At 28.1% G+C, this 23397-nt stretch overlaps 3 protein-coding genes across 5 annotated transcripts; 2 read left to right on the top strand and 1 right to left on the bottom strand.

Moving 5' to 3' along the window:
- Nucleotides 1-1041: 1041 nt before the first annotated feature.
- Nucleotides 1042-5491, bottom strand: LOC108483409 (chromatin remodeling protein SHL-like). 2 transcript variants are annotated; one of them, XM_017786788.2, is made up of 5 exons: nucleotides 5029-5483; nucleotides 4599-4944; nucleotides 3998-4066; nucleotides 2622-2757; nucleotides 1042-1330 (listed from the first exon to the last, which is right to left on the bottom strand). In XM_017786788.2, exons 1-5 carry the CDS (start codon nucleotides 5099-5101, stop codon nucleotides 1301-1303), a joined length of 654 nt encoding a protein of 217 aa, XP_017642277.1. In that variant the 5' UTR covers nucleotides 5102-5483; the 3' UTR covers nucleotides 1042-1300. The 2 variants fall into 2 exon arrangements, 1 of the variants encoding a protein (XP_017642277.1); XR_008269425.1 differs by having other exon boundaries at nucleotides 1234-1330; nucleotides 2622-2783; nucleotides 5029-5491.
- A 9571-nt stretch (nucleotides 5492-15062) lies between these two features.
- On the top strand, nucleotides 15063-19593 carry LOC108480725 (bifunctional dihydrofolate reductase-thymidylate synthase 1-like). 2 transcript variants are annotated; one of them, XM_017783809.2, is made up of 12 exons: nucleotides 15063-15379; nucleotides 16070-16593; nucleotides 16673-17072; nucleotides 17188-17232; nucleotides 17327-17392; nucleotides 17597-17658; nucleotides 17748-17822; nucleotides 17935-18100; nucleotides 18178-18301; nucleotides 18543-18649; nucleotides 18759-18939; nucleotides 19254-19593. In XM_017783809.2, the coding sequence occupies exons 2-11, from the start codon at nucleotides 16160-16162 to the stop codon at nucleotides 18867-18869; spliced, it is 1590 nt and encodes a 529-aa protein (XP_017639298.1). In that variant the 5' UTR covers nucleotides 15063-15379; nucleotides 16070-16159; the 3' UTR covers nucleotides 18870-18939; nucleotides 19254-19593. The 2 variants fall into 2 exon arrangements, with proteins under 2 accessions (XP_017639298.1, XP_017639299.1); XM_017783810.2 differs by lacking the exon at nucleotides 17188-17232 and having other exon boundaries at nucleotides 15069-15379.
- Nucleotides 19594-20736: 1143 nt separating this feature from the next.
- On the top strand, nucleotides 20737-22959 carry LOC108480656 (40S ribosomal protein S25-4-like). The gene is made up of 4 exons (XM_017783721.2): nucleotides 20737-20880; nucleotides 21009-21083; nucleotides 21184-21318; nucleotides 22576-22959. The coding sequence occupies exons 1-4, from the start codon at nucleotides 20878-20880 to the stop codon at nucleotides 22687-22689; spliced, it is 327 nt and encodes a 108-aa protein (XP_017639210.1). The 5' UTR covers nucleotides 20737-20877; the 3' UTR covers nucleotides 22690-22959.
- Nucleotides 22960-23397: the final 438 nt, after the last annotated feature.

The raw sequence follows: 23397 nt of genomic DNA, 5'->3' as shown, positions 1-23397 counted from the left end.
TCGCTATTTGGCGGGGATCCCCAGTGCCTATAATGGCAGATTTAGTAAAGTGGGAGTGCCTTGTTAAGATGGACCTGGACCTTGTGTGACATCACTTATCAAGGGGATGTGAACATTCACACTTAGTAGCATTTAAGTCCATGCTTTTAAACAACATCAATGGGCATCTATCCTACGGTTTGATTAACCTAATTTGTTGAAGCATTTTGATTTTTTTTGGAGAAGTTTTTAAATTGATGAATCCCTCAAAAAGTCAGTATCATTCTCACTCTCAACTTTGTGGAAAGTTAAAGAGTGAAGGTGATAAGTTCGATAAAATGAGAGTGCCTCATCGAAATAGATTATGCTTATATATGTACTTGGTAGGATTTAAATTTACCTATCTAGGTTTAAAGGTCTGTTCAAAATTTGAGAGGATTAGGATAAAAATATTAAGCTTGAAAATGGGCTTAGTCAAAAATATTAGGCTCGTTTAAAATATGAGCTAAGCTCAAGCTTGAACATTCAAGGCTCGAGTTTGGCCTGACTTGACCTAATTTTAGCTTATAATACTTTATGTTATATTTTTTATATTATGTAATTTAGAACATATTAAAAAGTAAATCCATACTAAATATATAATATTATAATATAAACATAAAATAATATGATTATATAAAAATTTCAATAAATAAAAAATGTATAAAATTATTAAATATTAAAATAATATTGGAGAATTTAAAATAGGTTTGGATTAATTTTTACAAATATAAATAAATTTTGACAAACTTTTAAGTATATATTTCAAGTCGAGTCAAGCTAAAATATATTAATATTATGTTTAAGTCTGACTTGACTTGCCCGTGATACCCTTTAATTTGAATACATGTCCTTAAATGACATCAATGGGCATCTATAACATTCGCTTGATTAACTATATTAAAACCAACCCATTAAAATTAAAAAAAATAAAAATATAAGATTTTAGTTATTGCATTTAATTTTAATTTATTTAAAAAACTCACTTTGTGTTTTTCTTCTCTCTCCTCAGATGTTAAATCCTTATCTCGGTAAAAAATCCGAAATTTGAATTTCGACATATAATCACTGCACCAAAGGTAGAGAAACAGTGAAGTTTTATATAACATACAATACAACCTTAATTTACAATCCAGATACATACATATGGCATAAAAAAAAAAAAAAAACCATAAAGGTTTTCAAACCAGCTAAGTCAGTCAGTCTCAAACTCAACCATCGTGGTAAAAATTAAAACTATCGTCTCTCAACTAAAACACTAGAAGTTTATGTACATTCTTTTTCACCTCCGTCGTCGTTTTTTTGCATCCACCTAAGTCACAATGTTGATGTTTAAAGGTTAATAACAAATACATAGTAACTAAATAATCTACTAATACTACAATCATTTCATGTAGATCTGCAGGTATAATTAAGCTGAACCAAGCTTGAATATTGATAAAATCAATCTCAAAATTTTAGAGTTCAATATCTAAATTTGATTGAACATCTATTTTCAAGTTCAAACTCAACTCGAGATATAGTCGAGTTACTTGAACTCGAGTTTCACTAGGCTTGTTTTTCAATTTTCATGCTTAACCTCAAAACTCAAGCTCGATTTAAGTTTGTATGTGTTCAAGCTTAGGCTCAACTCGATAATGAGCTTAGGGTTAATATAAAAATTATTTCAAATATATATTAAATAGACTCGTGAACCGTCCTGGTTGAGTATTATTAAACTTTAATCCGACTCAATGATGAGTTCAAAGAGAGAATTATTTAATAGAGTTCAAAGTTTTTTTCAAGTTAAATTCAAGCATCTTACAAGCATCACATTTAAACCTCTAAATTGCCCTATCCATTAGGTCTAAAACTAGTCAATTCACGTTTCGAAACATTGTATTATGGATTGATACTAGTCAATTCACGTTTCGAAACATTTTATTATGGATTGATATCATTAGGGCTTGAGGAGATGTTTTCTAGGATGAGTCATTATGAGTTGGGATAAATTCAATTCAAGTTCAACTCATTTTGAATTACTGGTTTGGGTTATTCTAGCTAGAATTATTTCAAGTTTGGGTTGAACTCATATTCAAGTCGTTGACTTTTATGTTCAAATAGAATCAGAATCGATTTGGGTTCAAATTGATAAAGTTTGGTCGAAATTGTTAATCCTACAATCCCTAACAATGTTCAACGACATGATACATTCTCTTTATACTCTCTTTCCCTTTAGTCTAGGTTAAGTGTAAGTATCGAAAGACCATATTTTTCACACTTACTAGACATGGATTTTGAATCTGATACTAAAAAAAAAAGAAAATGATTAAAATATGTCATAAGTCCACATAATCTTCACAAATTTGAAATTTAGTCCTAGTGCTTTTATTTCTAGACATTTAATTCCTCTACTTTTCTAATTTTAAAATTCAGGTGCAATTGTTATAATTACATAGCTATCAAGTAAGTATTTTTATTATTATTTCAAAATGCAACATAAACAAATTTAACAGTGTTAACAGTTAAATTTAAATTTTAAAATATGAAAAGTAAAAAGACTTAAATTTCCATATTTTAACCAGAAAAAATTATAAGACTAGAAGGAATTAGGAATTTGCTACCTTTGTATCCAAGTCTACGGAAGAGGCAAGGGAATTCTGCAACTTCTTCGGATCTTCGGATAAACAAGTTTCACAAAAATAGTGATCGAGTAATTTCACCTCTTCTGCTGTCATTTCTATACAAGCAGGGTGAAACCTGAATCAAAAGTGCATTCCCACATACTACATAAATTTAAGTGTTAATAAAGGAGCCTTTCAATTGTAGTGTAGAATAAATAGGTGAAAATGTTGAGTAAACACAATGAAGCAATTGCATGAAGAAATGATACTACGTCAACGTATCATGTCCCGTAACTAAAATTATATGAAAATGTAACTAAATGTAACTAAGTCATTAATATGTCACACAAGTAATTAAATTAAGAAAAAAATATTTCAGCAATGCATTTATAATTTACTTAACATAATTTGACTGGAAATAATATATGCTAATATGATGTCCCCAGTCTATACAATTTTTTCTCGTGATCTTTGCTATTATAGAGAAAATAAATTCTAATACTAAATTTAGTTATTAGTGTAATACCATGAGAAAAATACTAACACAATGAAAATTCGTTATAGTAATCTTGGAGAAAGAGCCGTACAAAGCAGTGATATTGCGTCAGCATATATTATTTCCACTTAAATCATGTTACGTAATTAATATTATATGAAAAGGCAACTGAATCATTAACACATCACATACGTAATTAAAAAATATTTTAGCCAATGCATTTATGATTCGGTTAACTTCTCACACAGTTTTGATTATGTAATGTGATTTGAGTGAAAATAATATACCTTAATGTAATGTTATTATTTCATACAAACTTTCATACAAACTTTTTTCGTGATCTTGTTATTATATAAAAGATAAATACTGAGGTTACATTTAGTTACTAGCGTAATAATATGAAGAAAATGCATATTTAATACACATGTATTAAAGTAGATAGATTTAAATTAAAAATAATTATAATAAATTTAAATTTGAAATTAGAATGATGAGTAAAAACTCTTGTAAAAAATAAAACCACTTTAAGAGAAAAACTTTCTTCCTCTTCACTAAAAGTAAATCATGAGAGTAACTAAATATTACTAACTTAAATTAAAAATAATACTCAGAAAAAATAGCACAAACGAAGCAAAGAAAAGCTAAATTGGATGAAAATTTTGAATTGGATTTTAATATTATGAAATCCGATGTTTTTCACAGCAGCCCAAAAATATTGGAGGGTAATGTATTCATACTCGCAACCATATTTTCTTACTCAAGTTTAGATATATTCAAATATTAATAAGAGAAATAAAAGCCAAAACTATATATATATTTCAAGAAAACAATAGTAGCTAAAAAGGTATTATGGAAAAATATTCCCAAGCATCCAACTTACCAGTCACTGCAACCTTCACACTGAACCATAAGATCATCAGGATTGTAAGGCATCTCACATTTGCAATAACTGCCCACATTAAGTTCAATTTTAATTTACATTTGCAATAACTCTGACATTTAAGTAGAACTTTTATTTTAACAACCTAACATATTTGAATTTAAAGAAAATAAATGTATATATTGAATGAACGACAATTAGCAAATTAATTTTTAACATTCTCCCCAAACACCAAACTCGTAAGATGGTATCTAAATATCGCATGCTAATGATCAACATTTCTTAAATTTTTCTTGCGTAAACCTAAAAAATTGAAAGAAATCAGAACAAGCGGAGCTCAAAATATAACCTATAACTGTTCTAAACATAAATTAACCAAAAAACTAAGCATAGAAAACTTTAATCAGTTCCTTTTAGTCGATGTATTAACCTAATCTTAGTCGAGAGATTAAGTAATCAAAACATCATTAGACAAAATTCACCAAAAAATTATTATTAAGTCACTAATTATAATGTGTGAACCAAATTAATAATTATCCACTCAGAAATCAGGTCATGAATTAAAAGTAAAAAATAATGGAAGAAGAAGAGAGGAACGTACACGGCGACGCGATCGGGGTTGAAAGCACCGGTGGCGGAATTGTATTCGAAACGACAGAAGAAATCGTCGTTTCCAACGGCGTCAAGCTTTGTATAGCTTTTGAAGCTATGGACCGTACACTTCGCTTCGATCGTATCAGCGCTCTGCACATCGTAATGATCAGACAAGAAAACCTCCTTAGAACCATGGAACTGTCTCCTCCCTCCGATCGACTCCTCCGGCCGATAATACCACCTCACGTGCACCTTCACGTTTCCACCACGTGCGTCCGCCTCGATCCGTTCGATTCTCGCCACGTATTGCGGTTTCGATCGCTCCGCCGGTCGCATCAACACACAATCTCCCGCTATCAATCACCACCACAACTTTTAAAACACACACAAAAAAAGGGGGGGAATAAAAGCTCATCTTCTTAGTTCTTTAGTCTTACCTTTAATTGTTTTGTTGATGTTCCTGAGTGTATAAGAATCGAGAGTTCTCCTTGGAGCTTTGCCTTTGCCCATGGCGAAACAATTTTCTTCAGATAAACAGAGATTTTGAAATGACACAAAAAGAAAATTTTCAAAATATTATACTAATTATTTAAAATTTTTATTTACTTTCTGTTTTGGCGGGGAGTTTAGATTCAGTGTTTCTCGGACGTATGGTGATACAGTGATTTTGGGGGTTTAATCTGCGTTGGATGGGTTTTTTAAGGGACAATATTGGAATTAAGGTAAAAGTTTGACGGTTTTAAGGAGAGTAAAAAGGGAAGGATAAGTGAGGATCCACGTCATCGGGTGATTAGATTTGGGAAGGAGCGTGTGGGTGCGGTGACGTTTCACGTCATGCGGATATGGGAGTTTGAGATTTGGTGCAACCAGATTTATTTTTACAAAGTGCTGTTCTTCACTCTGTTGTTATATAGAAAATTCATTACTAGATTTTTTTATATCGAAAGTTTAATGAATATGTATGTAAAAGGGAAATAAAAAAGGAAATTGATTTGATAGTGGTGATGTCGGTGTATCGTGTGGATGGGGTGATATACAAGTGTTGACTTTTGCACCAGATAATTTTTTTTTGACTTATTATTTTATAAAATTAGACTTTATTACATCAATTCGAATATAAAATTAAATAAATTTTGAATAAATTGTTCAAAAACGATATAAAATTAGAAATTAAAAAAAATCAACAATTCAATCAATTAAATGAATTTCATAATTTTTAAAATTGTTATTATTTTATAATTTTTACCATTTATGTAAGTATTACTAAATTAATTAATAAAATTATTGAATCCAAAATTAATAATTTAATTAATTCAACTGCTATTTCAGAATTAAAAATTTGGTCCAAATTTGACTAAAGATGAATAAAACAAGAAACTGATTAAAACTATCTTTAAAAGATAAAAATATTGTTTTAAGAATTTTTTAATATTTTAATATAAAACTTTAAAAATTAATAAATGTTTAATACAATGATAAAACACATTACATTTTTAAAGAGAAATAGTGTCTGAACCTTAAAATTAACATTGTTGATAGGAAGAATTACGAATCTCGAATTTAAATCATAAATGAACCAAAAGAATACTAATGAAAACTTAAAATAAATTATTGTATAAAAGTTGCTAGTTTTTATAAAGTAAAACTATATTTTTAAATCTAAATTTAATTTTTATGTATTTTTTACTTAATTCTTTTGTAAAATTTATGTGAAGAATACCAAAAAAATTAAAACTTAAAATAAATTATTGTGCAAAACTGCTCCTTTATAAAAGATTTTTTTAAAGTCTAAAATTCATTTATACATATATTCCTTTTACCAAATTCTTTTATAAATATAAATTTATAATTCACATATTGAATCACATAATTTAATATGAATAAAATCGAATAATATATGAGTGGTTAAAATATATCTATCAATCTTTACGCTTAAAATTGTGAGTCACATCCTATGGACTTGGGACTAATGTTGGTTTTTGTCGTTTGAGCAAGAGTTGATTTCTTATTCGGTTTAATCGGGTTTTTTTATATTTTTATTTATTTATTTTTAATATTAATTTCATTATAAAATTTTACTATACTTTTTTTATACAATATTTAAAAATTATTCATAGCCATTCTCTAATCCTTAAATAAGAGAATAATGCACTTCAACACACTCGAACTCAAGTCCTCCTATACTGATAATAATATTAATATCAATCGAGCTAAGATTCAAATCGACTAATCTCATTACTTTTTGTTGTTGGTCGTTTGTGCTTAGTGGTTTGTGACCATCTTCATTAGGCAGGCTATCCCTATATTATTTATGTTTTAAAATACACTTCAACACATTCGAACTCAAGTTCTCTTATACTGATAACAAATACGATTGTTGTTAGCTTAGATTTATGTTTTCAACTTCTATTGGACCATTCAACGGTCTTGTATCAATCTTTCCTTATTCGACCTAAAAAAAAATTCACACTTAAAATCTCCAATAGTTCAATGTTTGTACTTAAAACATTAAAAATTCTTCTTCTTTTTTGTGATTTAATCCAATTTGAATTAAATACCACTATTCATCCTATACCCGAATTTATAAATTATGAAATAATTTAGTAAGCATATAAGTTAATAGGAAATATTACTAATCAAATCTGCAATTCTTAAATTGCAATGAAAAACAAACCCTTAAAATCAGTACATATAAAATAACTAATGTACATAATATGATAATAGTATATATATATACTTTTTATGTTATCCATGCTCGTGTTTAATATATATTCCAATATGAGTGTATAAAAAATTAGATTATATTTAACCATAGTTCGAGAAACATAAATTAAATGCCGATGTAAGGTGAATTGCAATGCGCTTTACTGGATACTCTTTGACACGGATAAGGCATATACTGATGGTGATGATGATGCATTTCCTTTGTTTTTGGATATTTCTTTCTTTTCTTAGCATTGGGATGTTCTTGTTTTTTCAGATCCTCGACGTTACGAACATCTAAAATGCACGCAAATGATTGAGATTTTCCGGAATAATACATTGATAATCCTCGCCTGTTTAGAGTAGGGTTGAATCAAAATTACCGAATAAAAATATTTATTAAAAAAATAAAAATTACATATAAAAAGAAAAAAGAAAAAAAAATACTTTTGTGGAAGATTGTTCCTCAAAGATCCCATGTCAAAATGCCTCTTTTCACTTTGATTCTCCATTATTTGAATGTATTAAAACCTCAATGTTATGTTGCTGGGGATTTTATATGAAATTTTGTGTTTAGGAAATAGGTAACCTAAAAGGTTTTTTTATTAATTTATTTATTTTTCTATAAATATGGATTGCTTTGAATTTTTCTTTTTGATTTTAGGGGGAAAAAGGGAAAAAAAAAAATTGATATCCCCATGATTGTCTAAACTCCCTCTTGTCCATTCAAAAGGTTAAATGAATTTCTCAAAGGAAAAAGGCTTACTAATTGATATAGCCTTTTTTTTTTCCAATTTATTAATAGGTCTAATTTGAATAGAAAATTATCGATTTGGTTTAAATAAACGATTGAGTCGAATGAAAATAAATTTATATTCATTTTAAATTAAGGTTAAATTTTAAAATGAAATTTAATTAAATTCAGATATTGCTAATTGATTTTTGACTCATATTTGAGTTTCTTAAACAAAGAGTTGGGGAGTTATAAGTGAAGTATTTTAAAATATTGAATTTAATACAATATTGTTATGTTTTTTATTAAATTATTGAATTATACATATATACTTTTCAACATTAATTTTATTATAAGTTCTTATCATATATGTTTTTTTATATAATATTTAAAACTACTCGTAACATCTCATCAACTCTTAAATAAGAGGATACAACCTCTTACATTAACAATAATACTAATGACAATCAAATTAAAACTTAATCAACCTAAATTCCCTGCCCTTTAAATTGCTAAATTTCTTACCAAGATCTCATGAAATGCTTATTTAAGAAAGCTATTTTATATAATATTTTAATTGAGTTTCTAAGAAGGAAAATGCAGTATTATCAATTGGTCATTAGTTTGTTTGGGCTTTTGTGCAAATTTTGAAACTTTGAATCTATAAGAAGATTAAGTTGATTCCTCTTCAATTAATGCCCAAAATAGTATTTCTTCCGTTTGCTAAGTATTTAGGTCACCAGAGTTAGCATAAGTATTTTTACTCGTGCGTGGCATTTGACTGCATATATTAATTAAATATATTATATTTTGTTGTTAAAATTTAGATATAAAATTTATATAGAGATTGATTATATGTATTAATTAAAATATAGTGAAATAGTAAAATTTTTATTTTTATAATTACATTTTATTAAATTAGTTCATATATAATTTTAATTTTTTAGGTTTCACAAATAATATATTTATGGAATTAAAATATAATAATTAATAAAATAAAATTTTAAAAATAGGAGTTGATATTAAAACCATTTAAAAAACAATATTTGATAAATAATAGTATTGTTAATCTCACAAATTAAAGTATATTAATCTCATTATAGGGTCATATCACATTTGCTTTGTTTTTTATACAATATCTAGGATTACTCATAGTTTATTCCTAACCTTTAAATAGGTATGTTTCAGTGCACTTGAACTTACGTTCTCTTACACTGGCAACAATGTCGATGCCAATTGAACTTAAAACTCAATCAGGTCCATATAATTTTTTTAAAATATTAATATTAATTTATGCATTAAAATAATACAAACTAGTTATTAACATGTGTGTAATAACTTAATTTGAATACAATGACATTTGGTTAGAGTTTGAAAATTATTAATATCGAGATTATATATTTCAACATAGTTTTATATTTGGAAAATGCATTAATGCAAAAATGTGTTTAAGTTTACATCATCTAAATTAGATTAAATTTTTTTGTAAGTATAAATTTAAATATTGATACGTTTTTTCAAATTTTATTTAAATAAAATTGAGTTCCATCTTTGTAACACAAATCATAAACTTTGCTTATAAATGAACTCTTTGTTTCAATAATTAAGAATTTAAATAATTAAAGATTATTTGAATATTATTATTTATTATTATTTTTGAACAATTTTATTATAGGTTTTAATCATATTTGTTGTTTTTTACGATATTTAGAATTACTCATAACCCCAATCCATAAATAGGATGATAATACGCTTTAGCATATTCGAACCCACGTTTTCCTACATTGATAATAATAGCTATATCAATCGAGTTAAGACTCGATTGATTTATTCAAGTTAAATTATATTTTAATAAAATATAATTCATTTTATTAAATACCATTGATTTAAAATATATATCAAGAAGTCATAACTAAGTATGAAATGATTAACTAATATAAATAACGACAGGGATGAAATTGAATGGATTCAATTGCAATTGGAGGCTAAATAACATAATTTGCAAACTATGAAAGATTGGGTTTATTTGAGTTAGATACCTAAACTATTTTTTGACCGATTCGAATACGTAAACTTTGATTGCGGTTAGTACCGTTAAAAAAAAGTCAACCAATCAAATTTTACCTCATCGCCTCTCTTTAAAATATAATTATAAAATTGAGGGACTAAAGATTAATTAACCCAAATTGAAAAGATGGAATCACTTTTCCCTACCCGACGCCTTGATGGTTCCGACTGTAATCTATTTCCGCATCTCAATTTATCATAATATGTTTTTCACAATACTTTTTGAAAATTCTAGCTTTTTCAGTTTGAAATATTAAACTCTAGCTTGATTAAATTAGGCATCATGGGTGGGTCGGTGTAAACTAGGGACCAAATCCACACGTTTTAACTTTATATATATAGTATTAGTATTTAATATTATAGAAAATTATAATTTTATGAGCACCATACGTTCTTTTTAAAACATTTTAAATTATCTAATAACATGTTAAAAAGGTATTTGTCACCAGTTTAACCTTTTTTGTAAAGTTTTTAAACAGTTAATGGAATAATTTTCGATACATAATAAGCATCAAGATTGGATGTTTTTCCTTGTTTGATAGGGTTGGGTGTGTAAGATGCTTCAACATTGTCAAAGCAGTGAAAGCTACATTTGTTGGTAGTAATGGCATACCAAACATATCAAAACACTAAATATTTCACTTTTTGAATTTTAGGTGTTAATTTGGGTTCAAATCGTACTAATTATATTACGGTTTTACCCTCCTCTTATAATTTATAAAAAAATTCACTTTTTTTATTGAAAATATTTTAAAAATAATACAAAAATAAACAAAATTTTTATTAAAATAGAAAAATTAATATATTAAGTTTATTTTTATTTTTTACATAAAAATATGAAAAATAAAAATACCGTCAAATTATTATAATTTTATATGTAAATAATATTTTAGTCATTACTCAACTGAATTAATGTCTGATTCGCTCATGACACCAATTTTATGAATGACTTAAAAATATATAGTATAGCTTAATGTGTCATAATTTAATTATATAAAAATTTTCAGAAAAATAGATTCCATGGTTTTCTATATGATTTGATAAAAATAATTAAAATAGAAAAATTAAACTTATCAAATTTTATATAAGATAACATGCTTAAATCTAAATAAATATGATGCAAAAATAATATAAAAGATCACTGATTAATACATTTAGTGTTGTCAAGTTTAAAAGGATGGATATTGATAAATTTGACCAATACTAGAAAAATAAATTTAAGGAAAAAAATGTAATAAATTTACAATAAAATTGTTCTAGAATTATAAACTTAATTTAGTTTTTTTATAATAACACATTTAATCTGTTTATATTTTTATTAAATTAGTATTTATTCTTTTTTAGTTAAAGTTAATCATTAACCTTTTAAAAGAGTTAAATAATTTTTAAAACGAAAATATTGACTAAAATATTAAAATTTTAATAGTGTTGGTGTGGTAATCACATGCCAATCTACTCGTATTTCGTGTTGATTTTGCATTATGTCTTACATGTTACGTTAAAAATAATTTAAAAATTATAAAAAGTTCATAAAGACTAAAAAACTAGCATGAAATACATTTAAATTGTCATGTGCATTGTAATTTTTAAAATTTAATGATTTAGTTAAATTTTTAAAAATAAATTGACTCTTTTAAAATATTGAGAGTCAAATTTAATTAAAAATAAATAAGATTCAAATTGAGAAAAGATGTAAAATTAAAAATTAAACATTATACTTTGTTTTTAAAATTTTAAATATATTTCAATAATCACTTTTGTAATTGATTTTGAATGTAATTTATTCACAACCAATTATCTGTAGAATAAAAAATCATTTTGGAGATGGAGAGATGGACGGTTGAGATTTCATTTCCAAAGCAAGCTACTGGCTGACGACCGTATCTATAATCAAGCGATCAACGCCAGGTGGATGGTAAAGATTCGAGAAACATCCAATGTAAGTATGACACGTGGCAAAAATTGGTTGGTTCTTGATTTTCCCGCCTTCCAACGTAGCACGCAGGTTTGCTTTTCCTTGTACTCCTTTCTCAATAGCCGTTTCGTACAATTTTTGGTTTTAGAGTCAATTATTTTAAAAACTCAAATTACCTATTTACCACCAAGATAAAAAAAAAATTTATTGTGATTTAGGCAATATTTAATTCAATAAATTTAAAATCTTATAAAAATTTAAAAATTCCTTACTCTAATACATTAAACATATTCAAAATTAATGAATCATATTTATATATATTAAAATTATAAAATAAATTTCAAAATTTATTTATCGACAATAAAATATTTCATCAGGCAATAATTTTCATTGAATAATTCTCAATGTTGGTACCTCTTTATCCTTTATTTTTTAAGAAACTACACTTAATGTTGCTATATTATTATTATGTTAACTTTTTGATTATTTAACTTCAAAAGTTATAAAATGATTATTAAACTATTCGAAAGTTTTCATTTAAATAAGTAAATTATTTGGAAATTTTCATTTAATTCACTAAGTTGTTAGGTTTTTTGTTTTTGTTTTTTAAAGTTCGGTTAGCGAGCTTCAAATGAAGATTCAATGATCGGTGTCTTTCTACAAGTAAAATAACATACCTTAGATCTAAGCCGATCTAACGATTAGTGTCTAATACTGAAAAAAAAAACAGTTTGGATTTTGGTTCATAGATTATTGATGTTCAAAATTATTTCATGCAAAAAAAAAAAAGACTGTATAGGAGAAGGGGAAGGAGACCTTTCAATTAGCATAACTTGTGCAAATAAAAAAGGTCATACAACAACGATTTTAACAATCTAATAACTTAAATAAAAACTTTCGAATAAATTAACAATCATTTTATAACATTTTAAAATTAAATGACCAAAACGTAAATTTACAAATAATTTAATCACATTGATTAGCATACGTTTTTTTTTGTAGGCGTGACACAAAAGGCAAAAAAAGTTTGAATATTATCTAAAATTATTTTAAAATTGCAATGAACACATTAAAGTAAAATCAATACAATAAATAAGTTTGATTATTTGATTAGGTGTAAAATTATAAATGGAATATTGAAACAAATAAACATATTTATATACAACCAAAAATAAATATACATTAATGGAGAAAAGTAACAAAATATGAATTCATTATAAAAGTGAGCGTTTTATATTTGAAGAATAGTAAAAATAATATTTTTAAAGAGTTGACATCTTTAATTTTAAACTTTATTTTAATTATATTTCTAAATGATTGATATCGTATCAATCAAATCATTTCGTTATTAAAATCATTAATTTAATTGTTAAATGATGCTTCAAATCTTGAACAATAAAATTTCTGAAAAAGATTTGAAAACCTCAAATTAAATTTCTTAAAACATCTATTTTTATAATATTCAAATTTTTAAAAATTTTCATTTTAAATTATGTGACATAAGATTTGACGTTTCATTCGACAGATAAACTAATGATTTTGGTAACAAAAAACTTAATTGATATAACCTCGATAATTTAGGGATGTAATTAGAATGATATGAAGTTTAGGGATAAATTTAGAATGAGAGTCATAATTTAAGAATGTTTGGTGCAATTAACATATTTTTAAAATATGGGTTTTTTACAAGCTATTTGTGAAAATTGAACGTCGATAAATGAATCGCAAATAAAGAGAGAAAATAGAAGACACAAAATTTTACGGGCAAAGAAAAAGAAAATTTATTATGTTGAATTCAAATGATACAAGATAGGTATAGACTATATTTATTTATAAGTTTGTTACTTTATTTTTACTTATTTTACTTATTTTTACATTTGAATTTACAAATCCCATCTCAGCCCCGCACCCTCGATTGCAACTCCAATCCAATATTTTACTTATTATGGATCTGTGATGAGCTGAAACTCTCAATTTTTGCCCTCACATATCTTTTTATATTTTCTCTTATAATTCATTCTAATAGAAATTTAGATCAGACAATTTTAACATTATTATTTTAGGATAAAGTATTTTTTAAAGATTTTAATACAAAAGACCCTGACACTAATGAGTGGGAAAGTCGATATACAATGAGTAATTTATGAGAGCTGACCTCTACTTATAAATGAAAGTATAAGCATAAAAAAAATCAAAAATGCTATATGTAATTGTTAAAAATTTAAAAATTTCATTAATAAAAAATAAAAGAAGATGAAATTTTAATTTTTCGTTAAATGAATATATTTATTATCAAATAAAATTTTACAAAAAGTACTATTATGATGGTATATTTATCTTTTCAATAATGAATTTGTAATTTTGTATTATTTTATTTAAAGATAATATAAAATGTAAAAGATAAAAATACTATTATAATAATATTAATGGTAAATTGCACTGTAGGTCACTAAACAATTACTAAATTTAGGTTTGAGTTACTTAGCTTTAAAAAGTTATAAAATAGTCATTAAAACTGTTAAAATTACTGTTGTATAACCTTCTCTTTCACACTGTCATTAATCGAAAACTCTCATTCTCATTCTCTTTCACACTTTATTTTTTTCCATGAAACAATTTTGAATGTTACGAATATTTGAACCAAAATTTAAATAGCTTTATTCTTCGATCCACTATACTGATCGTCAAATCGTCATTTGAAGCTCTCTAGCTAAATTAAAAAAAATTAATTACCAAATAACTTAAATAAAAACTTTAGTATAGTTCAATGATTTAAATAATTTTTTTAAATAATTAAGTGATTATTTTGTAACTGTTTAAAGTTGAGTGACTAAAATGTAAACTCAATAATGTTTAATGACTTAACTATCCTAATATTAATTATAATTTAAAAGAAAAATATTTTTATAAATTTATAACTGAATTGGTGATTCGATTAAAATTAATACCAACTCAATAAAATATTAAATACAAAATTGGTGAGATTAAAAAAAAAAAACTAATTCATTTTTTTTTCAAACGATTTAGTCATTTTATTAGTAATGATAGAAACTAAAATAAAAATAGGCGGCAGCGACACTCCGCGTCAACTTTGCTTTTTGGATATTTGCCGTCTCTTTTTCTCTTTTACTTCCTCCCTTTTTTATATTTTTTCGCTCTTCTTTTCAAACTCTCTCTCTTCGATCTACTAAAAGAGTGATTCTCCACTCACATTTTATTTTCATTTCTCTATACTCAAAAAAACAAAATCCCTAATTTCTCTCCTATTTTGAAAAAAATTTTCTAATAATTTTATTCTTAGTTGTAGAAGAAGTAGCCGGAGCTTTTCACCGTTGCTGATCAAACATTTTTGTGTTTCCTTCTCCGATCGGTCGGTACCTTATTCGCATTTCTCTCATTTTTTTTGTCTTGCCTTTTGAATTTTGTTTTAAACTTGGTTTTAGAGAGCTGGTTTGATTGTCTGGTTCCATAAATTTTTGGTACAAATAATTTTTTTTAATATTTAAAAGAGTTGAATGTTTGGTAGAAGCGTGATTATTGATCAGTTATGTTCGTTTTAATTTAATTTAATTTTATTTTTCCTCCGAATATTTTCTGGAAAATCTCGTTTATTGTTCGTCATTTTTTGTTAGGAATGTATAACAATTTCTTCTTTTATTTTTTATTGGGAAAAAAAACTCTGTTTTTTAAGATTTTCTTTTGACTTTCTCTCGCATGCATCGATAGCTCGATACCTTTTTAAGTTCTGAGATTAATTAAAAAATGGGTATTAAATTTTTGGCTTTTGAGAGGTTGATATCTGAATTTTCGCGCTGATTTTAGTGACTGCTAAACGGGGTTGACCTTGATTAAAGTGTTGTTTTCGTTTAGAAGGACTCTTTTTTTCCCATTAATTTCACTCATTTTTCTATTGGAATTCGGTTACTTTGAGTAAATGCTTGGTAGATTCCAATGCTAGGAAGGTTTAACTTACATGTTCTTTATGTTAAAAAAAGAAAGAAAGAAAGAAAACTTACATGTTCTTTATATTGAATTTTGACTTCACTCTTGTTTCTGTCAGACTCTACCGCACTTCCACAAAAAAAATTGGCTGATTGGTTTACGTTGCAAGCTTTGATCCTTGAGCTTCAGTTCGGCTTTTAGTTGAATTATGTCTGCTGATACCATGATGAATGTTCCTAATGGCAATGGTAATGGCAATGCACAGCCTGATCCGCAGCGAACGTATCAAGTTGTTGTGGCTGCGACCAAAGATATGGGTGTCGGTAAGGATGGGAAGCTACCTTGGAAATTGCCTTCTGATCTCAAATTCTTCAAAGATATCACTCTGACTACATCAGATTCTGGGAAAAAGAATGCAGTCATAATGGGTAGGAAAACATGGGAAAGTATTCCCCTTAAGAATCGACCTCTTCCAGGTCGTCTTAATGTTGTTCTGACTCGGTCTGGAAGTTTCGATATTGCAACTGCTGAGAATGTTGTTATATGTGGAAGCATGACCTCTGCTTTGGAATTATTAGCTGCATCTCCTTATTGTCTTTCGATCGAGAAAGTCTTTGTTATAGGTGGAGGCCAGATATTTAGGTGCAGAAGCTATTTTTTAATAGTTTTGTTCTCCTTTTTTCTCTCCATCTCTTCTTACATGCAATATCTTTTGATGCAGGGAATCCCTTAATGCAGCTGGTTGTGATGCTATTCACATAACTGAAATAGAAACAAACATTGAATGCGACACTTTTATGCCTGCCATTGATACCGCTGTATTTCAGCCTTGGTACTCATCATTTCCTATGGTGGAAAATGACATTCGGTATTGCTTCACAACTTATGTTCGTGTGAGAACCTCGACAGTTGAGCACCTCTGCCAGAACTGTGATCTGGTCGTTGATAAAAAATCAGATACTGGCAAGTTTGAGGTAAAGAAGTTCTCTTTCCTGCCCAAGATGATTTTCCATAAACATGAGGAGTACTTGTACATGAATATGATTCAAGACATCATCTCTGGGGGTAACCTTAAGGATGACAGAACTGGAACTGGTACTTTATCGAAGTTTGGTTGCCAGGTAATGTCTAGCTCTTTGTTAAGTTCCTGTTGTTTTTTGTTTGAACCGTTAGGTTTCCATCGATCTTTATTGGTTTCAGCTTGCTGATTTGAATATATATTTTTTTTGTCCATAGATGCGTTTCAATTTGCGAAAAACGTTTCCGCTTTTGACAACTAAGGCATGTGTATTATCCTTGTGATGTAGTTATTTCTTCTGTATATTATTTTTAAGTATACAGAGAGTGATTTGCATTAGTGTTGCTTTGTCCGCAGAAAGTATTTTGGCGAGGTGTTGTCGAAGAGTTGCTTTGGTTCATCAGTGGTTCAACTAATGCCAAGGTGATAATTTCTTGAGCAGCATACTCCTTTGCATTGCTAGACATTTTTATGCCCTGATGGGATGGAGTTGCTGGCTTCAGACTTCTTTTGTCTTCCAAATGAACTGTGATTTATGGGACGGTTGAATTAGCAACTGCAGATTTTGTTTTGGTATATGAGAGCTGAGGGTTATGATTCGTTCTAAAATATTTGCATCATTGACAGGTCCTTCAAGAAAAGGGCATTCACATATGGGATGGTAATGCATCCAGGGACTTTCTTGATAGGTATTAGACTCTTTTGTTGTCGATTTCTTGTTGAACTAATTACCGTTTTCGTGTTGTTATTATAACTTGCATTTGAATTGCAATTTCAGCATTGGGTTGACTAGTAGGGAGGAGGGTGACTTGGGACCCGTATATGGGTTCCAATGGAGGCATTTTGGTGCTAGGTTGGTTTTTTTTTTTTTTTTCCCTTTTCTACTTTTACTACACTGCTGGTGATCGGATCCGTATTTCTACTTGATTTTTTAATTCAGATGCCTCATATCTGATACTTTCCAGGTATACTGACATGCATGCTGATTACACTGGACAAGGATTCGATCAGTTGTTTGATGCTATCGACAAAATTAAGAACAATCCTAATGATAGAAGGATTATACTCTCAGCTTGGAATCCGTCTGATCTCAAACTTATGGCACTTCCACCTTGCCACATGTTTGCTCAAGTTGGTATTAAATAGTGAACTTATGTCTCTCTTTCTTTTGTACTTAAAATTAATACTTTTCAATATGAATGTTGCAGTTCTATGTAGCCAACGAGGAGTTATCTTGCCAAATGTATCAGCGCTCTGCTGATATGGGCTTGGGTGTGCCATTTAACATTGCATCTTATGCTCTCCTGACATGCATGATTGCTCATGTTTGTGGTATGTTGTCGTTGAGACCGATAACCTGTTTATGTATAATTGATTTGTTAGAATGATGAGTAACATTTGTGTAGGGTTGCAAATGAGACAACAATGAATAGAAAACAAAACTTGATGCTATAACTGCAGGATAGCTTCCTGCTCGACTCTAAAGATTAGATTAAATCGTTAATGGTTTCAATTTCTCCTAGACTGCAATCCTCTTGTAAGGATCTCTCTTAATTTCTTCTACTGTGTATAGATCTCATTCCTGGTGATTTCATCCATGTACTCGGTGATACACATGTTTATAGCACTCATGTTAGGCCATTGCAGGAGCAGCTTCAGAAACTGCCGAAGCCTTTTCCGGTGAGTACAGTGAATTAATCTTTAAAAACCATGGAAAGGTATTTTTGGTTCCCATCACCCTTCAACCTTATTTCCTCTGAAGCATTTTTCTTACCATATCGGAATGCAGATTTTGAAGATCAATCCTGAGAAAAAGAACATAGATTCCTTTGTGGCATCTGATTTCAAACTCATAGGTTACGATCCTCATGAGAAAATAGAGATGAAAATGGCTGTATAGAGCTTTGTTGCAGGTTCAGCAAACTCAGAGGCTCCGGTCTGATTCTAGGCAGCATCCACTCAGTTTTGAGGTAAAATTTTCACTCGACTGGTATCTCTTGTGTCATGGTTAAGTGGTTTCTGGTTTGAGAGCTTGATGCTAGGAGTTGTATATAGTTGGTATGCTCATGCAGATGCTCTTCTATGTTGCTCCAACATTTTCATTTTGCTTAAAGTACCCATGTCTGGTATCCATACCTAACACATATTAAGAGATAGGTATTGGGAATATGACCAACGACTCTGAAACACATTTTTATGACACTCACACCCGAGTCCTAGTAAAACATTAGTTTAATCTGCATTTTGACTTTGTCAGACTGAATGTTTTAGTGTAACATTTCAGGGCCATTTACCGGAGGCTTATGCCGATGCCGAGACATACTGATTACCAAGTTCAAAAATAAAAGGTTTTTTTTTTTAGTTGGATACAGTTAGAAGGATGATATCATATGTAGTAAGTGAGAATCCTTTAGTTCCACATTATTATTCTTCAATGGTGGTTCTAAGGAGATTTAGGATTTTACTGTAATTTTCTTGAAGCAATTTTACTTTCTTAATTGCCAAACATATTCTTGAAAAGAAAACTGGTTATTTGGAAGACCAAAAGTTCTTTCAGCTTTTATATGGAGGGGTTATTATTTATTAAGGACTTAAAAAGAAATGATATAGTATTAATTATCAAATATCAATCCATAAATCTGTTTTCTATAGCTATATTTTGTTTGTTGATTTATTTAGTTCAATGGCGTAATAATGATGTTTGTTTGTGAATTTTAAATTTATTATTTTCCTCTTAATAATACTCATAATGGATTCATAAACTCACAATTTCATTTAATTTTATTTATTCTATTTTCCTACATATTTTATAGGTTAATAATTAGTATTTTTTAATTGGGGAGTTAAATCGAATTGTTGGAATTAAATATAAATTTTCATACCTATAACATAATATTTTATCATGGGTCAAGAGATTTTTGACATTATTAATTAGTTTTAAATCATATATTATGTTATTTTGAAGAATGTATTTATAAAAATAATTAATAATTGAGATATAGGGTAAGGTGAGTATCACAATTTAAAAAAATTAACATGTAATTTTTAAAAATATTTTATTTTTAATATTTTATTATACTTTTATAGAATATTTGTTAATTTTAATTTTATTTGTAGAGTCTAAAAATTTTATTAATAATATATGAAATAATTTTATATTTTATAAATAAATTTTAAGGGTAACATATCTCATTTAGAATATAGTAAAAATAAAAATATAAAATTAAAATTATGAAATTAAAACATTTCATTCACAAGTTATCACAGGCTAACTTATAATTATACATGACATCATGAACCTAAATATTTTTCAATAGTCTTGCGACATCAAGACCTGCTCCGCTTTTATTGCTATCTGAAAAGTTAAGAGTTTAATTTGAATTTTATAATATATTATGATTATTCGGTTGAGTTTTCCTTTTTAATTTTTTCTATAAATATTTTATATTATTTGATAAAATTTTAATTTTTTATAAATATTAAAAAGTTAAATTTTAAGTAAATTAAAAATTATAAATCTTATAAAATATATTTTAAAAATTATATAATATTTTAATATTATTTTCAATATAAAATATTTATTTTCTCATCATTTTAAAAAATATTTTCTAATCATAAAAATTAAAAAATATTTTCTAATCATTTTTAAAAATCTTATAAATATTTTCTCATCATTTTTTTCTCGGCCCAACGAAAAAGTCATTAGGCTTCTAAAATGGTAAATATCCTATTGGGTCGGATTTCAACCAACCCAAAAACCCTAGTGTTACAGAAAAAAAAAAAAAAAAGCCATCCCATTCGCATTATCACCTTCCTTATATATCTTACCGCACCCAAAGCAAAAACCCACCCCAACAAAAGCTGCGCTTCATCTCTTATCCTTTCTTCTTCACTTTCGGCAGATCCCAATGGTTTGTTCATCTCCCTTCTCTTCATTCTTCAATACAATTCGATTTGCCATTTTTCTACTTCAAAAGAAAAGGTGAATCCAGCTTTGTTTTAGATTCGTAAACTATATTGTTTTGTTGTTTTTTTGCAGGCACCAAAGAAAGACAAAGCTCCTCCTCCATCATCAAAGCCTGCAAAGTCTGGAGGTGGCAAGCAAAAGAAGAAGGTCGATTTTTTTTTCTGATATGTATTTAAAGGGGTGTTGATTTTTCTGCACTTTTTGAGTTAAATATGAACTGGGCTTTTTTTATTTTGGGTATTAATAGAAGTGGAGCAAGGGAAAGCAAAAGGAGAAGGTGAACAATATGGTGCTATTCGACCAAGCTACTTATGATAAGCTTCTCTCTGAAGCTCCTAAATACAAGCTCATCACTCCCTCGATTCTCATTGATCGTATGAGGGTACGTTGAAATTTTTTACCTCTTTTATGTTAATTTCATTTTTAGAATGTGGAATTATTTTGTTGTGTGATGTTTTTTTTTCTTGCTCTTCCATTTGTGATACTATTAGATTTTTTTTTATCTGGATGCGGAGATCTGAGTTGTTTATTTGGTTACATTAATTGTTGTTGTTCAATGATTATGTTATGGCTGTTTTATGCCGAATCGGGGCTATCTAGACTATTGTTATTGATGCTACATGGATCTGAATAATGGGAATTTTTCAGGTTGTTGATTATAACTTGAAATGTAGCCTATAAAATGGTATCATGACATGTTGGATTATAGCTTGAAATGTGGCTTACAAAAGTTGAATGGTATTGTAATGGTTAGGGTGTATTAGTGTTGAATCTGGGCTATTTACACTTTAGCTATTGGTGCTGCATGGATCTGGATAATGGATGATTATAGCTTGTAATCTAGCTTACAGAAGTTGGAATTGTTTTAGTGTTGAATTCGGGCTATTTAGACTTTAGCTATTGATGATGAAAGTGGATAATGAGATTTTTCAGGGATTTTCCAGGTTCTTGATTATAACTTGAAATGTAGCCTACAAAAGTTGAATGGCATTGTAACGGCTAGGGTGTTTTAGTGTTGATCCGGGCTTTGGACTTCAATTATTGATGCTAATAATAGGAATTTTCAGGGATTTATCCGGGTTCTTGATTATAGCTTGTAATGTGGCTTACTAAAGTTGGATGTGGTAGTATTGAATCCGGGCTATTTAGATTTTAGTTATTGGTGCTACATGGATATAGACAATAGGGTTTTTTAGTGATTGCAGGCTAAAAGCATGAGTGTTGATCTTAATTACCTTTGGCATGAACTTCTGTTGTTTGATTAATGTCACCCTAAATCATTTCTACATTCGAATTGTCTATTTCTATAAGTGCTGTCGGGACGTAACTTGGGTTACCATTCTTTTATACTTGTCTGCTTCTGGATGCATGTGCGAATTCTATTACATGAATTTGCATTTGGCGATTTAAGTCTGAGCCGTTGTGCCATAGAGTTTGATGCAGGTCGTTACTTAGTTGTCTGCTTCTTAATGGCTGTGTGAATTCTATTACATGAATCTTGTGCTATAGAGTTAGATGTCCGGCATTACTCGGGTTACCGTTCTTTTATGTCTGTGTCTAGATGCGTGTTGTGAATTTTATTACTTGAACATGCATTTGGCTATTTGAGTCTTAAAATTGTTTTGTTTGCACCTTGCAGATCAACGGATCGCTTGCGAGAAAGGCTATAAGGGAACTGATGGCAAGAGGGTCTATTAGGTTGGTTTCCGCCCATTCGAGCCAGCAGATTTACACTAGGGCAACAAACACCTAGGTCTCATATTGTTACGTTTTTTGCTTAATTAGTTATACATAGTAATGCTTTTTGCTGAGATTGAACTTGTTCAAATGGTTTCTTTTTGTTTTATTTTAAGACGTTTCTTCAGCTCAAGAATGTTTTTGTTATGGTTTAAAGGGATAGTTTTGGGATTTTGTTGACTTCCGAGATGAGATCTGTATGATGCTTCTAATTTTACATTACATTTTGATTTTGTGTGGGGTTAATTATTTTTGGGTTAAATTATAGAGTAAAAAGATTATGTTATCGCTTTTTTTATTTATTTATCTGGAATTTATCTAATGTGAATTTTTTTTTGTTAAATTTACTGGTGTAATGTGTGAAAGTTTAAAAGAAAAACCCAATAATATGACATTATAATGGAATTTAATTTCACAGAGCGTTAATAATCTTGACAATTTTATTTGTTAATAAATCATTTGATATTTATGTTGAATATGATATTTAGATCAAAAGGCATCATGTGTTTAAATAAATAGGTGATATTTTAGGTATTGAATTGAATATTAAAATAAATTTAAGATAATAATAATTTAAGTATCAAATTAAAAATTGAAGTATCAAAATGAATATTGAAATTAAAATCAAATCAAATATCAAATTAAAATATAAAAAATTCAGAATTAGACTCATAAATAGCATAATGATAAAAATGAAATTTAATCATCTTATATTATTTTAGGA

This window comes from Gossypium arboreum, chromosome 1, assembly GCF_025698485.1.
Source record: "Gossypium arboreum isolate Shixiya-1 chromosome 1, ASM2569848v2, whole genome shotgun sequence".
NCBI classification, from domain to species: Eukaryota; Viridiplantae; Streptophyta; class Magnoliopsida; order Malvales; family Malvaceae; genus Gossypium; species Gossypium arboreum.
The sequence above is the reverse complement of the archived record's forward strand: the minus strand, read 5'-3'. Positions and strand labels throughout refer to the sequence as shown.